Source organism: Phascolarctos cinereus, unplaced genomic scaffold (genome assembly GCF_003287225.1).
Source record: "Phascolarctos cinereus isolate Bilbo 61053 unplaced genomic scaffold, phaCin_HiC Scaffold_726;HRSCAF=1367, whole genome shotgun sequence".
NCBI lineage: Eukaryota > Metazoa > Chordata > Mammalia > Diprotodontia > Phascolarctidae > Phascolarctos > Phascolarctos cinereus.
This window is the reverse complement of record NW_027556098.1, coordinates 306357490-306382351: the sequence shown is the minus strand read 5'-3', so window position 1 is coordinate 306382351 and position 24862 is coordinate 306357490. Positions and strand designations below refer to the sequence as shown.

The 24862-nt window shown below is 43.8% G+C and overlaps 1 protein-coding gene across 1 annotated transcript in view; it reads right to left on the bottom strand.

Moving 5' to 3' along the window:
* Positions 1-3093: 3093 nt before the first annotated feature.
* The window catches only part of NCAM1 (neural cell adhesion molecule 1), a 449248-nt gene continuing 427479 nt past the window's right edge, over positions 3094-24862 (bottom strand). The window contains 4 exon segments of the mRNA XM_078156859.1: positions 3094-6315; positions 7764-8561; positions 10093-10209; positions 10839-11046. Coding sequence (XP_078012985.1) covers positions 6195-6315; positions 7764-8561; positions 10093-10209; positions 10839-11046 — 1244 coding nt within the window. The 3' untranslated portion in view covers positions 3094-6194.

Below are 24862 nucleotides of genomic sequence, written 5' to 3'. Positions count from 1 at the left end.
GCAAGTCACTTAACTCTAATTGCCTCCAACAAACAAAACAAAAAAGTAATGACTGACCTTCAACTTCACTGCCTTCCAGGTTCTAAGAAACTTTAAGCTCTATTATTCAGTTAGTGACACTTGAACTCTGATGTACTATGTTGCCAAAGTTGTTCTTTGAGCAAGCACAGCGTTTGACAAACATGCCCAGCAAACTTCAAACTGCTTCCCATCAGTACTTCAAGTACCCCCTTCCCCCTACGTTCCTTGGCCTTATATGCTCCCTTTTCCTCTGCCCCAGACTTGCCCTGTTCTCCCCATTTAGCTGGGGTTTCTGGTGCCACATGCAGGAGTCACATCTGTAAGCTGCCTCTTTTGCTATTGCTGGAAACCTGGGGCTTTGGGTTTAGTCTCTGGCCAGACTGCTCCTGATGCCTGACTATGTGAAGTGTCAGCATTAAATAATCTTTCCTCTTGGCCTCCACTGTCCAATTCCCCTTGCCTGTGTAAGACTGTTTCTTGGTATTCCTGGACAGGAGCTACAGGCAAAAGTTTGAAATAGGTTTGTTTTTGGATGCTTCTCATCTCCTTTTCCACAGCCTTTGTCCCATCTTGGACCCTTGCCATTCATCCCCTTAAGTTCCTATCTTCAATTAAATTCAATTCAACAAATATTTATTAAATATCTGCTATGTTCCCAGCACCATGACAGGTATTGAGGCTACAACGACAGAAATGGCATTCCTGTCTTCAAGAAGCTTACATTCTATAGGAGAGATATTAGGAGGCTATAGATGAGTATGAGAAAGGTAAGGAAAGGAGGGAGTGAAGGGGCCAAAGGAGCTGTCCAACCAGCCAGCCTGCTAGTGAATAAGCATTTATTAAATCCTACTGTGTGCCAGGCCTATTATGTGCTCTAGGAATATTTGAAGGAGAGAGTACTAATAGAGCTGGGAGGGGAGCAAGAATTAGGGAAGGCTTCATGGAGGACATAGTACGAGCTGAACATTGATGAAACATAAGGAATCTATATGTATGTATACACACACACACACACACACACACATAAGAATATATAAGAAATCTAAGAAGAAATGAGGAAAAGGTATAATGCATAGATTGAAGGCAGGAGACCAAAGGTTCACAGAATTTCAGAGGTTATCTACTCCAACCTGAATCTGAATGAGAAGTCCTCTCTAAAATATACCCAACAAATACAGCCTCTATTTGAATACCTCCAGCTCAAATTCTGGGGGATAGCGGCTTGGGTTGGAAGGTAGAGTGCCTAAAAGAGAATGTCTTTGTATCTTGTGCCTGTACTCCAGGCCTTGTTCTGCTGCTATTTTCATGTCTTTTCTGTGCCTGGAAAGGTATAATTCGATAGTAAATGCTAATGAGTGCTTATAGACTGAGTTATAGACTTATAAAATGCCTCTCCAGGGATATTTTCATTTTACAAGGGGATTCTTAGAGACTCAAAAGCCTTCCCAAAGATCCAGAGAAGAGATTCTCTAATGGTGGAATTTCTGGACCTTTGACAGGCTTACAGAGGAATGTTTTTAGAGGGTGCCCTTTAAATTATAACACAAAAGTCGAGATCCTTGCAGCTGATGTTTTCCTTCATCACTAACTGCTGGTGTGCCTACAGATGAAGCTGACTGAAGCCCTTCTCTCTGAATATCCCAGGTCAGTGGGGTGAACCTAGGCCTGGTCTTCATAGGCCTCCCCCGGACCTATGATTTTTTTGGTGTGGGAAACTCCTCTTTCAATTCAGATCACCCATTCTGCCACTTAGAAAGATTCCCAGGGGCACTGAGAGGTTAGGTGACTGGCCAGGAACATCCATTTATTGTGTGTTAGAAGCAGACTAGACCCTGGTCTTTAAACTCTCTGTTTATTTATATCAGACTGCCTCTCAATCTACAAGTTATACTGGAAAACTGATGTCTCTACATCCTGGGCATTCCTGGATCATCCTACCCTGAATGGCAACAGGCACATGGTTGAGATTCAAAGAACACGGTTAAATCCACAGTTGTGACCAAATTTGGTGTCTTCAGGCATCATTTTAATAGGGCCTTAGGGCAGGTACAGACCTATGGGTGTGCAATCACTCCTTGGGTGGTTTGGTTGAGGGCTAGAGGAAGGATGACCCAGAGTGGAAGAGCCCAGGAAATCCTATCCCAAACACAAAGCAAATCTTGTTGCAGAGAGAAGGTCTGTTCTGTCTGCCAGCAAAGGAGTGCATTTTACTCGCAGGATAAGGACCAGGGAGACACAGTAACAGAGAAACCCCAGACATAGTGCTTGAAAAGGAATCTTCTTCTGTTCCCCTGGAACTATCACGTGGGTACCTTCCTTTCTATAGGTAAGAGAACCATGGCTGGACCTTGAAACACAAAGACTCTGATTGTTGAATGAAGTTTTGCTGTCTGAGGGGATAAATGTTACCACCACCAGAAAGCTTGGGCATTTATGGTACAAAAATCTTTGCTGATGTAGGTACCCTCTTATCAATCCATATATTCAGTGGGGGTGGTGTCAGAACATATCCCAGGGACAACTGGAGTACATATCTAGGAAGATTTGCTGGCTTCTGCAGAAATCTTCACCTTTCACAACAGATGGAAATCAGCTGTTTCTGCCAAAGAGAGCCATATTTCAGACTTCATTCATGCAGAATTTCAAGCTAAAACAATTTTTTTTTCTTTTCTCTAAGTCCAGTTGGGTAAATGGGGATAAGCTTTGGGTAGTCAAAATAGGATTTGGGGTTGAGAGCTAGCTGACAGAGAGAGAGACTCTTTCATCTAACTCACTGTTAAAATTAAAAATTTTTAAATTAAATTAAAATTCACTTCAAGTACAGATCATTATTCTAATTAGCAGTAATGACTTTCTGCTTTCTTTTGTGGATGGGGAGGAAGTCAACTGATAGTACTATCAAGGAGTGGGAGAAGAATTAGAAACTATTATCCAGAGAAAAATGTATCTAACTTGTAAGAAAAATTCCTGTAAAACATTGGGTCTCACTAAGCCCCCTCATAAATACCTGAGCTGTTTCTTCATTTCATACATGAGAGAAAAAAATCAGGGTTTGACTGCAAAGACTTTTTTTTTTAATTTTTATTGAACACAAGTATTCTGACAGAATGCAAAGTCAAAATTCTCAGTTAGTACTCAGTATTTACACCAGTGAGAATGGAAATAAAGGTGGTGTCAATGTTTCACTTGGTAAAAAGTTTTATAACAAGAGAGAAGGCCCCAAAGTAGGGAATGCTGGGTAGGGATGTTAATGGAGTTCTGAAAACGACTATCCAAACAGCCTAGGGCGAAAACCTGGGATCTGGAAGGCTCCATAGAAAAGTGTGAAAATATAGTTCCACTTTGCAAGCTGCACACTCCAATACACCATGGTCCTTTCTGGATTTGTGTGGCCTGGGGTGTTGAGTGATTGCTCCACTGGTAGCATTTGACCACTGATGAGTGTTTATGTAAATACGTATGCATACACATACACATGTATAAACACACACATTGAAAAATGGATAAAGTTGGTCCCTCCTTCAAAGGATTAAGAAAAATTAAGACTAAGTTCATCCATTTAAAAAAAAATGGATAGCGTGGAAGTAAAGTAACTCCCTCTGACTTTAGAAGAATTAAAAAGGAACAGGAAAACAAAAACAAAAAAAGAAACTTTGAGAGGTGAGACATACTTATGTGTAACGGGAGAAGTAGATAATGACTGCTGTCATTTATGGGGCTGATGATAGGTAGATTCAGGGCCCCTGGTACCTCAGTTCTCCTGTATCAGAGGTCATTCTGAAAGCCAGCTGAGTGCTAAATATGCCTCCACCTGTTCCTAGCCATCAGAATGTGACTTCCACTTGCTCACTTTAATTAATAATCACCCTTTGAGGTATAGAATGGTGTTGGTCAAGTGGGCTAAAGCCTCAGCATCATAAGATGAGGGAATTGGTTCCCCTGGACAATTCTGATGTTGCAACATATTCCTCTGTGATCTCAGGGCAGGTCTGGGTCCTTCCTTCTTGACTCATAAGCCCTACTCTCTCAATCTGCTGGACATCTTATGCCTCTTTTACTACTGTTATTGTTTTCTGAAGGCCAGTGTATTTAAAATGTATATTTATGCAAGCCCTAGTGACAGGAACAGGCCAGGGTTGTGCATACAGGGGCCTCCATTTCCATCCCCAGGAGCTGAAAAAATGCAAAAAAATCCCACAACCCAACTGAAAAAAATAAAGAGCACCCCACATTTAGCAAATGATGAGAGCATTGTTTTTCACAGTTTGAAATCATAATCTAGCATTGCCACTGTTTAGACTACAGAATTGTATGTATACTGGAGAGTGTGGCTTTAATGGAACAGGCTCAGATGACAGTCTCACCACCCTAACCTCTTCCCTTATCATACCTTAGGAAAGGAATGCATGCCGGAGTATTGGTTTTTGTTTACTTATAATCACCATCATCATTATTATTTAATTTTCTTTGTTTAAAGGCTTCTGTTCCTTTTAAGAGTTATTTTATTTCCTGAATAATTTTCTGAACTATCTTCTACACCTTCCACAACCAAACTATGTTGAAGTTTTATTTCAATACTATGACAAAAACACGTTTCACACTAAAATATTCACGCATCCACAGTGCACAAGCTTGCAGTTCTAAAGTAGAATGAGAAAAAAAAAAAAGAAAAATTTCTATACAAAGGGCTGGTCTTACCCTTCTCCCCTCCCACCCCCTTTTAAAGTTCCTGTATGTCCCCCCCACTCAGTTCCTAATCCAGGAGAGTTGTATTATGAATCAAGACAGCAGATCTCACAGGTGCTGTCCAAGTGAACAGAAGGCCAATGTTGCTTTACTTCGACAGATTTCCAAAAAAAAGACAACAATTCCCTGAAGCACACATGCTCTTCCGCTCAAATCTAGATTTATGGGCTGAAAAGTAATTGTTTGCATATACCTTTTCATTTGGCTTTCTAAAAAAAAGGGGGGATGGTTGGGGTTAAAATGTGTTTGCCAAGACCAGCCCCAACTGTACAATCTCCGCCTCACTTAGCAAAACCTAGGGAGAGTCATCCAAGGAAAGGGCCAGAATGCCTGGAAAAGCAGTGTCTGTTTCTTGGATGTAGCTAGTGAGTAATCAGCAAGCAGCTTGGCCCCCCCAAAACCAAAAGCAAAGAGCCAGAGAAAATCTTGTTTGTACCCAGGTTAGCCAAAGGTAGAGAAAGAAAACAGAAGAAGTGGGGAACAGTTACTGTCTACATTCAGATTTTGAAAAGTCTCCCTGTGTCAAGCAAGTGTGCGAAGAACTTACTACCTCTAGACTGTATCCATTATGTTTAAAAAAAAAAGGTAGCTTTTTATGTGGACATTGAAACGCAAATCAAAATAAAACATTTCTTGATTTGTAAACACTGGAAAATAATGTTGGCAGAAAAAAAAAAGAAAAAAAGAAAGAAAAGAAAAGAAGTCTGAATACTGCAAATTGAAATCTACCCCCCAGAAGCTGCAATTTGGCATCCTTCCTACAAAACGAGTCTACGTGGGAACTGAATTCAGCTAGAAAGGGTGACACACTTTGCATACTGAACAAATACAAAGTGAACAGAAATTATAACTTATTTATGAGGCTTTACATAGTTCAAACTCGACTGAAAAGTATAAAAATAAATTGTGGACTTTGTTCATTCGGTTAGTCATCGTGCCTGAAGAAAGTACTTCTCTGAAGCTGCTCGGGTGCTAAATCCGAGAAAGCAAAGTATTGTCTTCCTAAACCTAGATTTGTTCTGAGCTTCCTAGATTCTTAACTCGGTGGGGTTTTTTGTCGTCTGTTGGATTGTTTTTGTTAATGATTTCAGGGAACGGAGTGTCCTAGTTTGGCTGTGGGTTCAACCTTTTTTTTTCTTTTTCTTTTAAATTTCCTTACAAGTGAATGCACAACAAAGGGATCCTTTTAACAAACCTACAAAAAGGAGATCCCAATTTGTTTACTTATTTGTCTGATTTTTTGATTTTTTTTAAAGGCAAAAGACACTAGAGGAATGAGATATGTGTGAGTGTGAGTGTGAGCGTGTGTGTGTGTGTGTGTGTGTGTGCGCGTGCACATGCACGCGAGTGTGATGCTAGAAATGTTCCGGGGAAGTGGTTCTGTCACTTTTTAATGTGATGTTTGCTTTTTAATTTCCCGTCACTGATCACGCTTTGCTCTCATTTCCGTTTGTTTGTGTGGCTTCGTTGGGGACCGTCTTGACTTCTGCTGGAGCTGGCTGGGTTTCTGTCTCCTGGGGTGCGGACTTTCCTTCTACTGGGGCTTTCCTGCAGAATGTTAAGAAAACAGAAGCAGTCAGTGGATGCTCAGGCAGCCCCCTTTCCCATTAGTAGGCAGCCAGGTCTCCCTAGGAAGTTCCAATTTGAGGACCAGCCCCTGTCCTGTTGAGGCTCTTAAGCTTAATGCCAAGGGTTCTTTCATCAGAAGGGATAGGCTAAAAAGGGGGGAAAATGCAGCCCATTTCTTAGACTGTTTATGTGGTCCCAAACAGCTGCCAACCCTGTGCCTTAGGGCTGGTGATGGTGCAATAATTCCTGGCCCTGAACCCATAGGTAGGAAGGAAGGGCTGAGTAATCAAAATGAAGACTCCTGCAGACTGACTTGAGGACACTGTGTTTGCCAGGAATCCTAGCACAGTTAACAATGCTGTGATGACCTTCCCACCCTTGGGAAAATACCCCTGTATCTCTGGGTAAGGACTGTTTGAGGGCTTTCCTGGGCCACCTGGCACCTGTGGTGCTGCTGTGTGTTCCTGGGAGGGCCTCATCAAAGGTCCTGGTTTGGCACGAGTGCACAGGGCCATTTGGTTCCTGTACACTAAGACGCTAAGCTCTTATGAACTGGTTTGCAGGGCTCACAGCTGCAGCCTGTGTTCACAACACTCGCTGCTCACCATAGGGACCTCTCCAAGGGCTAAGGCGGGGGGAATGAAAGTTCCCATGCTCCCCATCTCCAGGGCAAAGAAGATATACAAAGCATGAAGTTTGCAGACCTCAGGAGATCTCACAGGCACAAGAAGCAGAAGGGAGAGGCTTAAACATATTCCTGGGGCAAGATTCCACCACGGCCTAAGCTTGACCAACTATCCAGCACTTAAGCTGCATGTGGGGAAGAAAGCTCTCCCTGGCACACAATAGTACCACTGCAGCATCACAGTTACCTAACATTCTGTCCCACCCCCAAAGAACCAGGCATGGGAGGAAGAGCTCAGCCTGACAGTGATGAGATTAGGCTCTTGGGGGAAAAATGGAGATATCTGAATCTCTCTTTCTTGGCCTTTTTCCTTTCATAAGTGTGGCTTCTGGTCAGTTACCCAGGAGATGATAACCTCTTGTTGCCTGCTAGAGCCATGGGTGACCTGTTGGAGCACCTCATTCTGCTTCCCCAGAAGGCAGAAAAGAATTTGGAAACTTCTTGCTAGGATATCCCTTCCCCATCCAGGAAAAAGAGAAGCTACTTCCAAATAAAACATGATCAATGTGGCCTAATCAGTGATCAAGTGGCTGCCTTCCGGGGCCTCCCCATCTTTTCTCCAAACCCTTTGCCTCAGTCCGCTCTCTACGAGCTAGCTGACTGTTTCCTTCTCCCCTCCTCCCATAATGGACCGAGAAAATGCCAAGGTTAGTGGGAAGGCACATCTAACAGGAGGACACAGTACAGCACCGACGCACAACACCACAGGATATAATCGACAGCAGATTAAGAGAGGCCATACTCGGTCTTTGTTGGTGCAGGCGACACAGAGCTGTCTGCAGGGGAAGAAGCAAGCTCTGGGGCTTGCCCGCTCGCTGCGGGGGCGGGAGGAGCAGAACCCAGGGCTGCAAAGACATCCTTTGCAAGGTCAATCTCTGGGGTCTTGAAGGTCCCTTCGTCCATTTTAAAGTCCTCGCCCTGGGCGGGTTTTGCAGTGCTGACGGGGGCAGCTTCACTCTTCGGGCTAGTGAGGGTCGTGGCTGCCTCTGTCGGGCTCTTCACCGTGCTGGGCGGAGTGGGCTCCTGGTCTGGGCCTTTGGTGGCGGCTGGCTCCTGTTTGGCCTCGGAGGGCTCTGAAACAGCAGCCAGGGGACTAGTGGAATTGGTAGGGGTTGGAGCGGGGACTGCCTTATTCCCAGGTGGAGTCTTGGAGGCCTCTACCACATTGGTGGGGGCACTGGGGCTGAGGACAGCCCCCTGGGTGGCCAGAACACTAGAAGACAAATTGCTAGCTGCAGGAGTTGAGGTCGGGGTATCACTCAGGTCAACAAGGGGGGCAACTTTGGGGGCTGATGCAGGTGGTGGGGAGGAGGCAGACACTCCCGGGCCCTTAGAGGGAGTGGCCTGGCCAGCTGGCACTGAATTTGAATCCGGAATGGCTGTGGCCGGAGGGGCAATGCTAGAAGTCAGGGTTGTGGTCTCACTGGTGGGGCTGTTCTGAGCAGTGGCAAAAGTTTCGGTGATAGTGTCAGAGTTAGTGGTGATGGTGGTGACAGAAGGCAGCATGTCCTCAACAGTGGCTGTGGTGTCAGCTGGCAGCCTGTGGGGAGGACAGGAAGTAGAAGAGAATAGACAATGAAGCTGAGACATGACAGAAGAGCAGGCAGAGCAGAGCAGAGCCAAAGCCGAGGAGAGAGGGACATGAGTGGTAGGGCATGCTGTTATACACGCACACGCACACACACGCACACGGAAACAAGGAGAGCTGAGAGAGAGAGGAAGCACACCCCCAGGAGGGCGGGAGAGAAACAAGGAAGAGACGACAGGTGGCCGGAGAAAACGGGACCTACTTTTCCCCCACTAGGAGGAGAGGTAGTATTTCTTCTGCTCTGCCTTTCATCTCATCCTGCCGGCTCCCACTCCAGTAGACTAGGCTGGCTCCTGCTACTTTCTACATCAGGGTTTGGCTCATGGGGTGTCTGGGTTTTTCTTGATCTGCTTAGCTCTAAGAATGCTCCTCAAGTTACTAGCCAAGGCAGGCCCTGGAAGCTAGGTTTACCAGAGTGAGTAGGGGTCTGGCTGAGAACAGGGGAGGGGAAGACAGGGAGGAGGTAGCACAGCAGCACATCAGATACCTCTACTTATTGATTAGAAAAAACAAATCAGACACAGTCAGGTGTTGGAATCAAAGTAAACCAGGAAAACCCCTAACTGGCCCATGGCACCGACAGTTTTACAGCCCTGGAAACCAAATTCCATTTAGCCTCATGGCATCCCACACACCCACCAGGCAGCCACATGTATTAGCGTCTTGAGCGTTCCTTCCTGGAGGCTGTAATGGGGTCTCCAACTGTCTCAGTCCAGAAAAGCAGAAGAAATTTCCTCCAAGATTCAAATCAAGTGCTACCTTTGTCAGAAATGCCTTCCCATACCAAATTACCTTGTATTCATTTCAAATATGCTTGTTTATTCATGTGTTGTCTCCACCAATAGAATGTAAGTTCTTTGAATTCTCTCTTTTTTTTTTTTGAGAGCATTGACAAGGGTTTAACAGATCATTTCAAGCTACATTGTTAATTTGGACTCCTGAGTCAGACAGGCAGCTCTTGAGAAATCTAAATTATTAGTATATTCATTACACATATCATATTGATTAATGTGAAAATTGTAATGCCCTTCATACCTTTGTGCCCCTTTATCTCCTCTGACATTACCATCAGAAGGCAGGAATTATTTCACTTTTGCCTTTGTATCTCCAGGCTCAATGAATGTTTGATTGATTGGTGTAGCATTGGAGGGGTGCCTCAGATTCCTCATTGGGCAGCTGCTGGCAAACCAGCTCTCTCTACCCATCCAGAGCAACCCGCAGCTGACCTGAATTAACCTTCTCACACTTTCCTCTCTAAGGAGATTCAGGGGGTCACATTTAACATATTTAGGTAGGTGGTTTCTCAACCAAACTGCTCTTGAAGTTAAAAGTGTTTAACTTCCATCCTACTGAGAATTGCTGTTTTTAGTGTGCCTAGGAGTTGTCGTGGCAGATGGGTGAAGAGCAGGAAATCAGGAAGATTTTGGTCCTGTATTGGAACTCCAGACCCCACCCATGTTCCCCAGGTGCCCAGCCCACATACTCTGGCTCTGTCAGTGGTGTGGTCTCATTTGGCTCTGTGTGTTTCCCTCCATCATGGTTTGGGGTCCGCTCCTCTTCTGTCCGCACCTCTACTATGGGCTCCTTGGACTCATCCTTCCTGTAGAGAGAGATTGCCTGCTAGATCCCAAGGCACCCAGCATTTAGGGCTGGGTGAGAGGATTTTGATCCAGAGACTTGTTAGAGCTAGGGGGAACTGAGTTTCTCTCCTAGCTAGCTGAATTAGGTAATGATATTCTGAAAATGGGCTAGTGGGATCCCAATTTCCCTCTTTCTTTGCCCCTAGTCTAATCCAATGTATCTTTCTAACTTTGTGGGTGGACGGGCGGCATGGAGTTTCTGCTGACTGAAAAAGAGATTCTGTCTCTCCAGACCTTAGAGACAGGTGCTCCCTAGCCATGACTGATAAAGGCTATTCTCTCTTTCATCTTGGTTTCTCTACAATCTTTTCTCCTTATGCCTCTTCCTCAGAGTAGGGTAGTCTCTTCCATGTACTAGCTGTATGACCTTAGGCATACTTAACTTCTCTGGGGCTCAGTTTCCTCATCTGATAAATGGGGAAGGTCATTTCCATTTTAATGTTCCAAGACGGATCTGGAACAGGCCTTATTCACTCCACTTTCCAAAGAGGAAAATCTGAGGCTAGGAGAGGGTACATGACCTGTTCTCAGCTAAAGGAAAGCCCTTGTTAAGCCAGAGCCCTCTGGCAAGGTGGGTGTGGGTACTTACGAGAATGCAGCTTTGCCTTCCTCCATGTCTTTTCCTTTGGCTCCTGGGCCAGCTTTTCCACACAGGTTGACAGCAATGCACATAAGCAAGCCACACTTGTTCAGGAAGTAGCAGGTGATGTCCACAGCCACCAAGAGGAGGACAAAGATGACAATGAGGATGCCCACAATGGCACCGGTGCCCAGGCTGGTGGTGGGGCTGCCATTGGCTTGAGAGACCAATTGAGAGGTGGAAAAAGAAAAAAAAAATGGCTGATGGTTAATGGATGGTGAAAGCCAGAAGCCCCCCAACCCTGAAAATTAGTCCTGGTAGGGTCCATGTGACACATACAGGATACCAACTTTCAATGGTACCTTTGTCCTCTATTAGGTATTAGGTAGACATTATGACCTCCTTCTTATCATGTGTTAGGGAGGTCAGAATGGCATGACCTTATTTCACAAGGGCAAGGCTCAGATTCAGTGGGACCTAGCTATTTGGGAGTAGAGCTGAGATCAAAAGCCATATCTCCTGATTTGTTCTGTTTCCACCAACCAATTTTACTCAGCTTATTCCACTGTTAACTGTGGTTAAGACTGTTCTATCAATAACCCCTCAGACAGAGCCCTTACTCTACCACAGTTCAGTAGCCTTAGACTGGACTGTGTGACTGGGGGTGTAACGTTGAGCCTGTTGACTTAATCTCCGAGGCATCTGCTTGCTCACCCTGTGGGAACAGAGAGTGGACAAGGTGGAATCTGCTGAGCGCTACACAGTGCATTTCTTTGACTTCTTCCTGTGGGTACCGTTCAACACCTCGGGTATAACTAGGTCCCACAATAAGTTGTCCTTCTCCTGTTTAGGAAGAGCCCGTAGGATTTAGTAGCAGTAGCTTCTCCAGACCCTATGGTTTCCAAGGTTCCAAGGCTCTGAAGGTTTGAGGGGACAGGGGAGAGGCAGTGAGGGTTCTGTGAATACTCACCATTTGTGAACTCAGGCTTGGCTTGGCTCAGATTCCAGTGAAAGTGAATATGCTCACACACAGATGGAAGCACATGCTCCCATCAGGCAAAATACACATGCCTCAGTGGATGAACCCTCACTCACACACCTCATTCATTCCCAGGCACTCCTAGATTTGGCTAGGCTTGCCTCCAATGAGTCTGCTTCCCAAAGGCCTTTCACACTACTTGCCATTCATCCCTCTCCTCATCTTTGTAATCCCTTAAAAGCACAGATCAAATCCTATCTCCTACAGTCTGTCTTTTATCGCCCTGCTTGTTATCTCTTTAAATTACTTTGTATTATTCTTCATTTTATTTTTGATTAGACCCATTCACTTCATCAGTGTAGGTAGCACCTAGGGAGCCCTTTCTCTTCCCAAGCAGACTGATATCTGCTCTGCAATGTGTAGTATTAGGGAGGTGCCTGGAGTCCTTGAAGGTGGAGGGACTTGCCCAGGGAGGGTCACACAGTCAGCGTCAGAGGCACAAATATGTATGTGTGTGTGTGTGTGTGTGTATATATATATATATATATATATATATATATATATATATATATATATATATATATATATATATAGCGCACATATATACACACACACATACATATACACATATATACATACATATACACATACATACATATACATACATATATACATACATACATATATACACACACACGTATGTGTGTATGTGTTTTATATTTGCTTATCTTTGCACATGTAGAAAGAAAAACTCCAATAGAAAGAAAACTTTCAGGATTAGGACTTTTGTTTTTGCTTTTGTGCCCCCTATACCTAGCCAGATACTTCTTTGCATATATTAAGTGCTTAATGAATGTTTGGTGCATTGAATTCTAAACTCCTCAGGGCTTTGGTATCATACGTGTCATCAGAGAAATCCCCATCATTTACCTCTGAGGTCTTCTCTCTCCTGACTTCCTCACACTCTTCATTTTGACAATGTCAATATTTCGGTGCCTGGGAAAGCCTTGCCATCATGCCCAATTTCAACCTGACCTATTTGGGGAATGAGTCAATCAAGGAAGGAATAAAGACCATATAAGTTGACTCTGAATAAATGGTGATGGGTAGAAAAAGACAATGGAATTCAGAGAAGTAGAAAATACTTTCTAAGGAGGAAATTTTTTTTTTCTGGAAAAATTGTGGCTACAAACTTGCCTTCCTTGTCCCTACTGATCCATAGCTTCAAAGAATATGAGAGTTGGAAGTTTACTTGGAGTATATCCATTCAACCTGGTGTCTGAAGGAATCCATCCCCTCTATAACACCTATCCTTTATGTGAAGATTTCCAATGGTGGGGAACCCACTACTTCCCAAGTCACTTCATTTCATTTTTGGACAGCTCTAATCATAATTCCTGATATTAAATTGAAATCTGCCTCTCTCTGCCATTATTTATTTCTTCCCACAGGGCCAAGCAGAACACATTTTAAAAATCCTCTTCCATTTGATATACCTTCACATATCTGAAGAAACCTGCCCAGGTCAAGCCTGCTCCTTGGAAGGTGAGAGCGAGGCAGGGGCCAGGTCAGGAACTTCCTAGCAGCTGCAAATATTGCCATGGCCCTGCCTCAATCAACATTCCCAGCCCATTATACCTCTTCACACCTGTGCCAATATGCCCAGCGGTATTCCAGCCATCCATCACATAGGATAATGAAATGAACACATAGCCCATGGTACTTGGCACCAGAGGTGGGGGCATATATCTTCCCCTTTTAATGTGGTCAGAGGTCCTGTGGGGACTATTCAGTTCACAGCAGACTCCTCCACTCTGACTCTATAAGTGGTTTATCTGTGGACAGTCACATTACTTTCTCTCAGCTCAAAAATTTAACTTGTATATGAGCCACAAGCTCATTTCCCTAGAAATATGTCTCAGGGATATTGGCAAGAAACCCAACAGGACCTCCAGACACAACCTGCTTCTTAACCTCATAGCTGTAGGCAAATGTGTGTGGTCTTTGGAAATACATCCAGTGTGGCTGGGCTTTTTGCTGGGCATAACAGTGAAACCTGCCTTTCTCTTTACTTCCAGATGTTTCTTCTCTTCCCCTGAGTTTTCTCTATTTACCCAGTTCTTAAGACACCTCCCTCCCCACTACACACACTCCCACTCTTTCCCCTTACATGCCAGAGAAAGACTAGTTAAAGACCTTTCAGAGGCCTTCAGGGCCAAGAGTACAACTGTTGACACTCCTTATGACTCCTGCTACAGATAAGAGGGCATTCCTGGCTTTTTATCCTCTTTAACACCTATTACTGAAGATGCTTTTTAAGTAGTGTTAAGAATATTTGCAATTATTTCTTCTATGCCTTTATTTCCCATTTATTCTCAACTCCATTTTGAACCTGAATAAGAGAATGAAGTTGTGTAACCTACCTCACTGGCACTTAGGTAGGCCCTGGGACGGTTCTCTGTATGTGCAAATCACCCTGAGCTTGGGCCATTTTTCCATTAGCAGGGGGAATTTAGGGCATGGAGCTCTAAGTGACTGGCTGCTGTTAATGCCAAACACCCAGCTCAGACATCAGCCCCAGATGCCAGACACCAGTACAGACATCATTTTTTGAGAGAGACAAATAAAAGCTACTTTGGAAGGTGAGGGGTTGGTGTATTTTTTTTTCCTGTCCCCCCCACCCCCCGTGGTTGTTGGGGAAGTAAGGAGAGGATGTCTATTTTCTGCATTTGCTTGTGAAAACCATCAGCTCCAAAACTCAAAAATGAACACCATTTTAACTGGGTTGTATAACTTTGAAAACAGATTATTTGAAAAGTTATATTCTGAAACACTAAATGCCATTCACATCCCATGTGTAATGGCCCCCTGAGGTCAGTCTCTGATACGATGGCTGTTTGGAGGGGAATTTCCCTGTTGATATTAGAAAAGAGATAAGGACTGGCTTTGAGATGTCACTGATTTGAAAATTCTACTAGTGCAGGCTAGCCCTTGCTCTGTAGCTTATGGTCGAGAGCAGTGATATCTAACTCAAAATAGAAACAGGAACCACTAAACCCTACCTACTTAAGGATCCTTGAAAGCTACATATTGACTTAGATTTCAATTTTAACATTATTTATATTTTATTGTATGTTTACTCATTTTGTTAAATATTTTCCAATTCCATATTAATGTGGTTAAGCCAAACCAGAGAGTGTTACTGGTCCATGTTGGATACCTCTGGGCCGCAGCAGTGAGAGCTTAAGACCTGTCCAGAGCCACATAGCCAGTATGTGTAACAGGCAGGACTTGAACCTGGGTCTTCCTGGCTTTGAGGCCAACTCTCTATTCATTACCTATACTACCTTTCAAAATTTAAAAAAAAAAGCTATCTAATTTCTAGTAACTGTTGTCAACAGACCCCCATATCACTCCTCTTCCTTCCTCAATGAGTTCACGGTTTCAATTTTTTTCTGTTTCCCAACTACTGTCATACTAGGGGCTTCGACATACATATTAACTCTCCCTCCAACACCCTAGCCACTCAGTTCCTTGAGTTATTCAGTTCTCATCTTCCTCCAACCTACCTCAGCCACACACAAAGATGGTCATATCTTTGATCTTTCTAACACCTACAAATGTACCACCTCCATGTTCAAGAATTCTGAAATCCCCTTATCCAACCACAATCTACTGGCTTTTCACTCTCCTTTTGCTTTCCCTTACAAAACCCTACTCTTCATCCACAGTGTGACCTGCAATCCCTTGAGCCTTCAATTCTCTCCCAGGCCACCTTCCCTGCACCAGCCAATCTCTCTTCTTTTCTCTATCTTGACCCCTTGGAGAACCAATTCAATTCTATACTGTCCTCTTCTCTTAAATCCCCAGCCCACTTATCATATCACTGATTATGCCCTGCCAAGCTTCAGCCTTGGATTATTCCCACCATTCTCTTCCTTTCCCCCTACACATGTGCTGCTGAATAAAGGTGGAGAAAATCACACGACCCTTCTGACTGGGACCATTACAAAGTTATGGTACACAACCTCAGATGGGCCCCCACTGATGCTAGGCAATCCTACTATACTTACCTTATCAACTCACTATCCCACTGTCCACAGTGGATCTTCCAAACCTTTTCATCTCTCTTCAAACCTGTAGCTCCCTTTCCCTTGGTCCGCCCATCTAAAAATCTTGCCTTATATTTTACCAACATAAAACAAAAGAGTTGAAGTCGTTTGCCATGAGCTCCCTCTTCTCTCCCCTTTTCATCTCCTATTACTCAGATGCTTTTGCCACTATCTTCTCCTCCACTCCTGACTCATATAATGATGTGGTCTTACTCCTTACCAAGGCTAAACCCTCTATTTGTTCAAGTGATCCTATCCCATCTCATCTCCTCCAACAGATTTCCCCCCCTCGCTGTCATCTCCACTCTTTCACTTATTTTAAACCTTTCATTGTCTATTGGTTCATTCCCTAGTACCTACAAATATGCCCACGTCTTCCCCATCCTGAAAAAAACCCCCTCAATTGTTCCTTCAATCCCTATTAACTACCATCTTATTTCTCTTTGGCTCTTTGTAGCTAAGATCCCCCCAAAAGCCAACTATAAAGGGTATCTCCACTTTCTCTCTTCTTAACCCCTTACAGTCTGAACTTACAAACTTATTATTCACTAAAACAAAATTGCCAATGACCTCTTAGTTGCCAAATCCAACGGCCTTTTCTCAGTCCTCATTCTTCTTCATCTCTTTGCAGCCTTTGGCACTGTTGATCACTCCCTCCTCCTTAATATTCTCTTCTCTTTAGGTTTTCAGGACACCATTCTCTCCTGGTTTTCTTCCTACCTATCTGACCGATCCTTCTCTGTCTCCTTTATTATCCATGTCATGTCCTCTAACCATAGGTATCTCAAAAGGTTTTGTCCTGAGCCCTCTTCTCTTCTCCCTCTATAATATCTCACTTGGTGATCTCATCAGCATTCATGGATTTAATTACCATTTCTATCCTGACAAGTCTCAAATCTAGTTTTCCTGTCCCAATCTCTCTGCCTTCCTCCAGTCTTACATCTGCAACTGCCTTTCGGTCATCTCAAACTGGATGTCCATATATATCTTTAACTCAGTAATGTCCAAAACAGAACTCATTGTCTTTCTTCCTATACTCTCCCCAACTCCTATCTTCCCTGTTCCTGTATAGGGCAACACCATCCTCCCAGTCCCTTAGGCTGTCAATCTAGGAGTTGTCCTGGACTCCTCAACATCTCTCACTTTCCCACCCCATATCCAATCTGTTGCCAAGGACTGTTGATCTTGCCTTTTCAACATCTCTCAAATATTCCCCTTTCTCTCTTCTGACACTGCCCCCATTCACTCTGGTACCCGCCCTTATCACCTCATACCTTGACTACTGAAATAGCCTGCTGGTGGGTCTATCTACTTAATGCTTCTCCCCTCTCCAATCCAGTTTCTACTTAGCCACTAAAGTGGTTTTCCTAAAGCACAAGTTCAATCATGTCACCCCCCTACTCAACAAATTCCAATGGGTCTGTATTGCCTTCAGGATGAAACACAAAATGCTGCCTGGTGGTCAAAACTCTTCTCCTCCTACATTTCCAGTCTTCTTACACTTTACTCCTTGCCACATACTCTTTCATCTAGTGATACTGGTCTCCTGGCTCCATGGTACTCTACTCTCAGCTTTGGGCATTTTCTCTGGCTGTCCCCCAGGCCAGGAATGCTCTCCCTTCTCAAATTTGCCTACTGACTTCCCTGGCTTCCTTTAAGTTCCAACTAAAATGCTACATTCTCCAGGAAGTCTACCCCTACACTTTTAATTCTAGTGCCTTCCCCCTTAACTCTTATTTATCTTGTATATACCTTGCTTTGTATGTATTTGTTTGCATACTGTCTCTCCCTTTAGATTGTAAGCTCCTTGAAGGCAGAGAATGTCTTTTGCCTCTTTTTTTATCTGCAGTGCTTAGCTTGATGCCTGACACATAGTAGGTGCTTAATAAATTGTTACTGATTAATTAATTCCAAAAGTCCTGTCTCTGCCTATTCTTTTCCAAGTCCCAAAGGATTTCTGACACTACCTCCAGACCTCCCCTGCTCTCTAGGCCTGAGGCTGGGGCCCAAGGTGAGGTCTGGTGGCCTCTTTTGTCCTCTAAAAGATGGAGAATAATTGTTTCTATGGCATGAAGCTCGACCCTCACATATGTGCTCCTCTTAATGAGAACTGTTCTTTTTCTGAAGTGAAGCCCATACGGAGACAGAACTGGACACAGATGGATGAGGAGCACAGAGTGTTAAGAGAGAAGATGCCACTTGAGTTGAGTGCAGCAAGTCTGGCGGTTTAAAGGAGGTGCTAAGTTCCTCCAGCTGGAGAGAGAAAGCACTTGTGAAGGTCTGGCAATGAGAAGAGCTAGGTATAGAAGGCATCAGGCTGCAGATGAAACACCTAAAGGTCAGGATCTCAGGAGAATGTTGAGTCTACGAATGCTAGGTAGAAGAAAGCTTGTCCTATGTAAGATCTTACAAAAGGATGAAAATAATAGACCCATCTCCCTGTAGTGTCCCCTTCTAAGTATGACTTTGTGAAGCTTTGTGAGGTCTAAGTATTAAGGGAATCTAAGGGATCCTTTCTTTTATGAATTCCCTACTAATTGGAGAGTTTAGAATTGTACTCCAGAGTCAGGATTTCATGGGCCAGGACATCCTATCCTCTAGAAGTTGTTGCCTAGAGGAAACCAGTGTTTTCCTCCTTGAAATTAATTCAAAAAGACATCTACTTCTCTAAGTCATCAGGGCTTTAAAATGGAACCTGAAGGTGCACTTATTTAGTTTATGACTCCTTCCTTAGAGTCAGGGTGCTGTAGGTTTGTGACATTAGGGCAGGCAATACAACTGCTAGCAGCTGGGTGAAGGGCTGTGAAGAGCAGTCCCAGTCAACACAGGCAGAATGACTTCAGCCAGAAGCCTGGAACCTGGGAGTTGTTGTTTTAGCTCCATCTTAAATTCCTTCTGCTAATTTGGCTACTTTCCCTTGGACCTTTAAATGGAAATCATACTGATTGACCTGCAGGGTCAGAATGGAGGAGTCAGTAACAGTGGTGGGGAAGAGGGCTTGGTCTGCCAAAGAGAATACGTTAGACTTCCCTCTGAGCAATATCACTCCGTTAGGCTTCCATCATGGTGGGAAAACGGTCTAAGAAGTTTTGAAATTTGGTCTTCTAGGTCACCAGGAGCTTTTGCTCTGACACTGGGTGTTGCAAAGGCATTTAAAAAATTCTTTCCCATCAGGAACTAGAAGAGGCCCAGGAAACCATCAGTCCATACTAGCCATTAATTGACAGTGTTTTTGTTGGCTGTCCCTTTGGCCAGAACTTCACCCAGGTTACAAATGAGGTTCAATTTAAACAACAATCTTGGTATTATCTAGTGATCCAGAAATGCAGTTATACATGAGGAGAACCAGGGAACTAATGAAACTCTGTAGAAGACACAGCTCCAAAATAAACTCAAAACACACTGGGCAGTTCACATGAATTATTATTTCTTTTTAATAATGCAAGGGTGTAAACTTTATAAAGGCCTCACTGATTATCTACACAACAACATTAGCATTTCTTGTTAGTAGAAAAACATGATCCAAACCTGCCGTATAAATATTCCAAGAGTGAGCATGGGGGGCCTGGGGTTTGCCCAGTGTATTCAGCCCTGCTATAGAAAGCAAAGGCAGGGGCTGCATAGCCAGAAGGAAAGCACCCATTACTACAGGGCTCCCTTGGAGACAGTGATCCTAAGGACTCCTTGCAGGGTAGGTGGCAGGTGTGCTAATGTGGGGAAGCTAGAGCCTTCACCAAGGGGGTATATGTGTTTGAGGGGCTTGCTGAATGTGCTCTAAAGACGACAGCTTCTGGTGAAGGGTTCCAGTGAGATTACATATGCTGGTTAGAGTAGGCTTATAGGCTTGACCCTGAAGTCATTTCTGACAAGGTTCTGCCTGGCTCCAGGGGAATCCTGAGGAGCCATGGTGGCAATGGGAGCTAAGTTCTCCTCCCAACACTTAATTTACTTAAATGAACCAAAGAATCTTTACTGTCAGAGGTACCTGGAGAGACAGATGCACACATAACTCCCACAGCCAAGCAGGCAACTGGTTTTGAAATAAACATCTCCCTCCATGCCCATAATAGAAGAAATGACTCTTTCTTTCCCTGCTGGAAGGTATCTCTGGATTGCGTGCAACTAACAGCTCACCCCGCAAAATTCAGCATGTGCATGTATGGCGATGGGCCTGTTCAGATGGTTTTAGGTTTGTTGTTGGCCTAGAACACGCTGAAATCCATGTGGATTAAGCAGCAGCTAATTGTCTGAAGGGATAGTGAACGTGTGCCTGTGCACGTTTGCAAATAGCACCCACGGGTAGGGCTGGCCTAGCAGTAATTGGTGTGTGAGCTCTTACACGTGCACATCTGTTTCTGCAAACATGAGTTTGTACTGCAAATAGACAGAGGTGTGCTGGTAAATGTTTAACAAGCAGATGTCCCAAATCAAGACACACTTTGAAAGTTTAATCTGCATTTTGAACATTTTCTCCATGACTTTGTTAAGTCTGGACAATCAACGAAACAATAAATCAAGACCTGTTTTATAACATTTGCTGATTCCTGATGTGTAAATGCTCACACTGAAGATTTAACAACCAGCTCTTGTCTTGCTGGTTGGTATGGGCTAGCTCCAACACACCCTTGACTGCAGGCTGGCTATCTTTTTACATTTCTGTCTGCAAGTCTGCCTGCACTCTGAGTAATAATCCATGATCTCACATGGAGATGTTTAGAGATGGCTAAACAAACATGTAGGGGTCTGGCCACACTGGGGTGAATTTTATTAATCAAAAGTGCTGAGAATACTGAACAAGCCTTCATTTCAGGGGTTCATTTCTACAGTTTAACAGGCAGGCATCACTTGCCTTGTCCCTTGCCTTCTCCCCAGGGTATTGGGAGAAAGCACACTTCCCAGCAGGAGGGAGGGCCAAGGTAGACACACTCCCTGGGATACTACTCTGTGACAGAACATTAGAAATAAAAAAAAACCCCAAGACTTACTGGAGTAGCTCTGCTTAAAGGCAGTTTGAATAGCACGGGTTTGCTCAGGAAAGCCTGGCTGGCTACTAATCTGTTCATAGGTGATGATCACACTTGGGTTGAAGGGTCTTGGAGTCAGGGTTCTTCCTGGTTCTCTACCTTGCTTAGGGAAGCAGGGTGCTTCACTGTCTGGTTAGAACAGCTGTCTCTAGCCTGGGATACGGAGGTCTGCACTGAAAGCCATGGGTCACCGGAGGACAATAATGCCCAAACCACCGCTGCTCTCTGTTAATCTGTGATGTGCAGTGGGGGAGAGTCACCCAGCACATCAGGCTTTACAAAACTTTACAAAACTTCTGTGAAAATATCACAGCGGGGGCCCTGTCTTTAGTTCTAGTTCTACACTCCAGGCCTGGGGAGCTTCTCTGAGTGTTTCATGAGCTCCCTTCCATGTCTGGTCAGTTCAATCCAGTCTTTGCTGCATGATCAGAGAGATGACTTAATTGAGCTCATCAAGTTAGCAGGATGCTCAGGTGACCTCCCCCCCCCAAAGGCCTGTTCTCTTATTACTGGCACTTAAAGAAAAGCAAAGCCAAACTACTTGTTGTGGAAAGGGGCTAGGGATCGAATGAGAAACAAGAAGGGAAGCTATGGTGGTTCAAAAAAAGGTCTGTTGCACGTTTTAGGAAGACCTCAGAAAACTTCTCTTTGCAACATTATTTGTGTGAGAAAAATGTGGAATCAGTAACAGATATGCAAAAAATATATATAGACCAGCACAAAGTGGTTTTAAATATTGTACTTTCATATGATTTCTTTTTAGAAGGGTCAATGATGGATTTTTCTTTACATATATTAAGAAGGGGCAGATTCATTATAAGCAACACAAAACAATCTATTAATGGTAAAATTCCTTGAAATAAACCTTTTTCCTCATTGCAAAGCCTTCATCTTCCAAACAGAATGCTTGTTTGTGTTTATCGTGAGTGCTGTCCTGACATGGTCTTCCAAAGAGGGTATTATCCATTTTCATGCCTTGGTAGGAATTGAGCTTTTAAGCCAATTTGATTCCCCATCTGCCCCCCACCCCACCCCAAGTTTCTAACAGAGCAAAAGAAGAGTCACTGCAGAGAGAAGCAATGAGACAAAGGTATACGAGGCTGAGGAGCCACCCAAGGTTGCTGCAGGTGTCAAACAATGATTCCCCAGGGGGAGGTGGTTGTTTTTAAAACAAATGTTGGTGCATGTGGCAGTGGGGATGTCCAGTGACGTCCAGGGTGACATGTATGACGACAGACACAGGAAGGGAAGAGGGAAGAAGGAGGAGAGAGAGGGCAGAGACAGAAAGAGAAAAAATAGATAAAAAAGAAAAAAAAATTAGGTCAAATATAGAAAACATAAGAATTAAAGGTTAATATAACTTAGTAAATTAAAATGACAAAGGTTAGAGAAGAGTTCAGTGCAGTAACCACAACAAAAGGCCAGTTCAGAAGCTCAGCAAGGCCGGAAGCAGCACAGCAGGGTTAATTTGAGGGATTAGGGGTTAGCGAGCAAATGAAATTAAAATGATGAAACAGAAGGCTCCAAATGTAAAATGTAAGAATGTGATCAGCTGGTACTTTCATGGGCAGTGTTGTGTTTTATGGAGTTAAAGGCCTTTAGATATAGACAGTGCAACTACCAAGGCTCATAGCCTGTACTTAATACTTTCCACCTCCATGTGGCTGATTCAGGTAGAGATGCATTTTGGGTTTTGCATCGCATGTCATCACAAAATGCAGGTAGTACAGGTAAGGTGCTGTTTTACCTGGAAATCAACTCTTCCTATTGCAATAAACAAGTACTCTGGGAGACTCTAGAACTGTGAACTTCATCTGAGACTATTAAATTTGATCCAGATGAACCCTAGAACTCCCTTAAATGTTTCAATTGTCATTATCATACCATGAAGCAATAGGGCAACCAGAAAACTCAAATCCAGGAGCTAAGCTTCATTAAGGGTCCTCCTAGCACAGGAGAGGGAGATTATCAGAAGATGACTTAGTTGAGATATGGATCCCCACAACATCATCCAGGACCTATGAGGGTTGAGCTCAGCACAGTCAAGACTTGCCATCTGTGGAATCCATCTCACCAGGAAACACTTACATATTGAGTTACTGATTTTGTCTTAGATCCTCACTGTCAGATATATTTTCATTTCCCTGGGCACCCTGGTTTTGACAGAAGCCAAAGCTTCTCTACGATCCCAGAGCTGACACTGAACACCAAAACACTCTTCCAGCCCACCAATTTTACTAGTGACAGGGAAGATTCTACCCCCTGGCAATGTCTCTCACACAGAAATATGCCTTTCTGTTGTCAATTTTGGCTTCTGATGTTTCCACAGAATTTCACCATTCTGACTACCCAAATGCCTAGCAAAAGTCCAGCCAGAACATAGCTTCAGCATGGTTGAAACCTTAGACACTCATCCCAGGCTAGTGATTTCAAGGAAAGATCAACAAAGGAACCACAGAGAGAGAAGGGACTAAAGAAAAAAGTAGGATCAGATTCTGATCACTGTCCCATGCAGTTTTTTTTGGAAAATGTAACAAGAAGGCAATAAGAAAGCTATGCTGAAGTGTACCCTTATGACAAGTCTCTCAGAGTCTGGTTACCTTAGCACAGTCTGCAGAATTGTTACCACCCTGTTGTGCTTATATAAGCCCTCTTGTCTGGGTAGAGGTGAAGGCAATACATACAATGGAGGTCCACACACATTCTCCTGACACACACATTCATGCCACAAGCCATCTGTAGAAAACACTTGCCCAGCTGTTGAATCTGCCTGACCAGAGCTCCATTTACCCAGGTGGAGCCTCTTACCTCAGGCTGCCCAGATTTCAACTAGTCCTCCTCTCTCCAAGAGGGGGAGTCAAACCAACCAGGCCAACTGCCTCAATAAGCACCATGGACAGGGCAAGGAAGAAGAAGGATCAGATTTCTACAAAGAGAAAGATCAATTTGCTCTTGCATAAGAGAAATGAGGCAGAGCCTTGCTGGAACCCCTCTGCCTTGTCTTGTATGCCTCTCATCTGCCTCCCTTTTGTATCTGCGTGATCAATAAGTGATTGAAGTGATTTCTGAAATAGCCTTTCTGTTCTGTTGGAGTTTGGTCAAGGGGAGAGCGTTTGCCGCCTGAAAAAAAAAAAGGTAGCTAGGCCAGAGATCATAACTACTCTACTTCTCTATTTAGGCTTGTTTCTGGCTTCCTGGAGATAGGTCTGTCAGGTCTACAGAGCCAAATAAGGTTTCCTGGGAGAAGTGCTTCCACCCGGATATATTAGACCTGATTTAATTATTTTGAATTGACAGGGTTTGTGATGCAAATGTCTTATTCTTTGCTCTGTTTCCAATAGTTCAATTTTATCTTTTCTCCCCCTACATAACAACCATGGCAAAGGGAATTTTAATTATGTAAGCCATCTCTTTTTTCCCTTCATGCCATCAAAATAAATAATGCTTTGATCAAGATCGTGCAGGAAAAGGAAGTATCAAATAATTTCTGAAAACAGTCATGTGATCTTGGGACAGAACATCAGATGATGCATGACTGCACTTCTTCTGACCTGATTTTCACAAAGGATCCCACCTTTATTGACTTTCAAGCCTACAATGAAGCTACGGTTTTTTCTCATTTGAAAAGTCTCTTGGGTTATTTTGTTATAAACTCCTTGCATGCAAGGATTTTGTATTATTTCAAGTTTTTATCCCTAGGACCTATCATAGTGCCTAACACAGTAGGTATTTAATGAATATTTGTTGATTGACTTTGCATCAGATTGAGCAGTGAGACTGAAGTCAATCCTTCCACTCAGGATGAAACCATTCTCCCCAGGATGCCTAGACAAGCTTATCGGGAGGGCACTCAATGTATTTATTATATAGCTATGTACAAGGCAAAACTAAGCTTTGCATGGGCAACCGATTATGAGA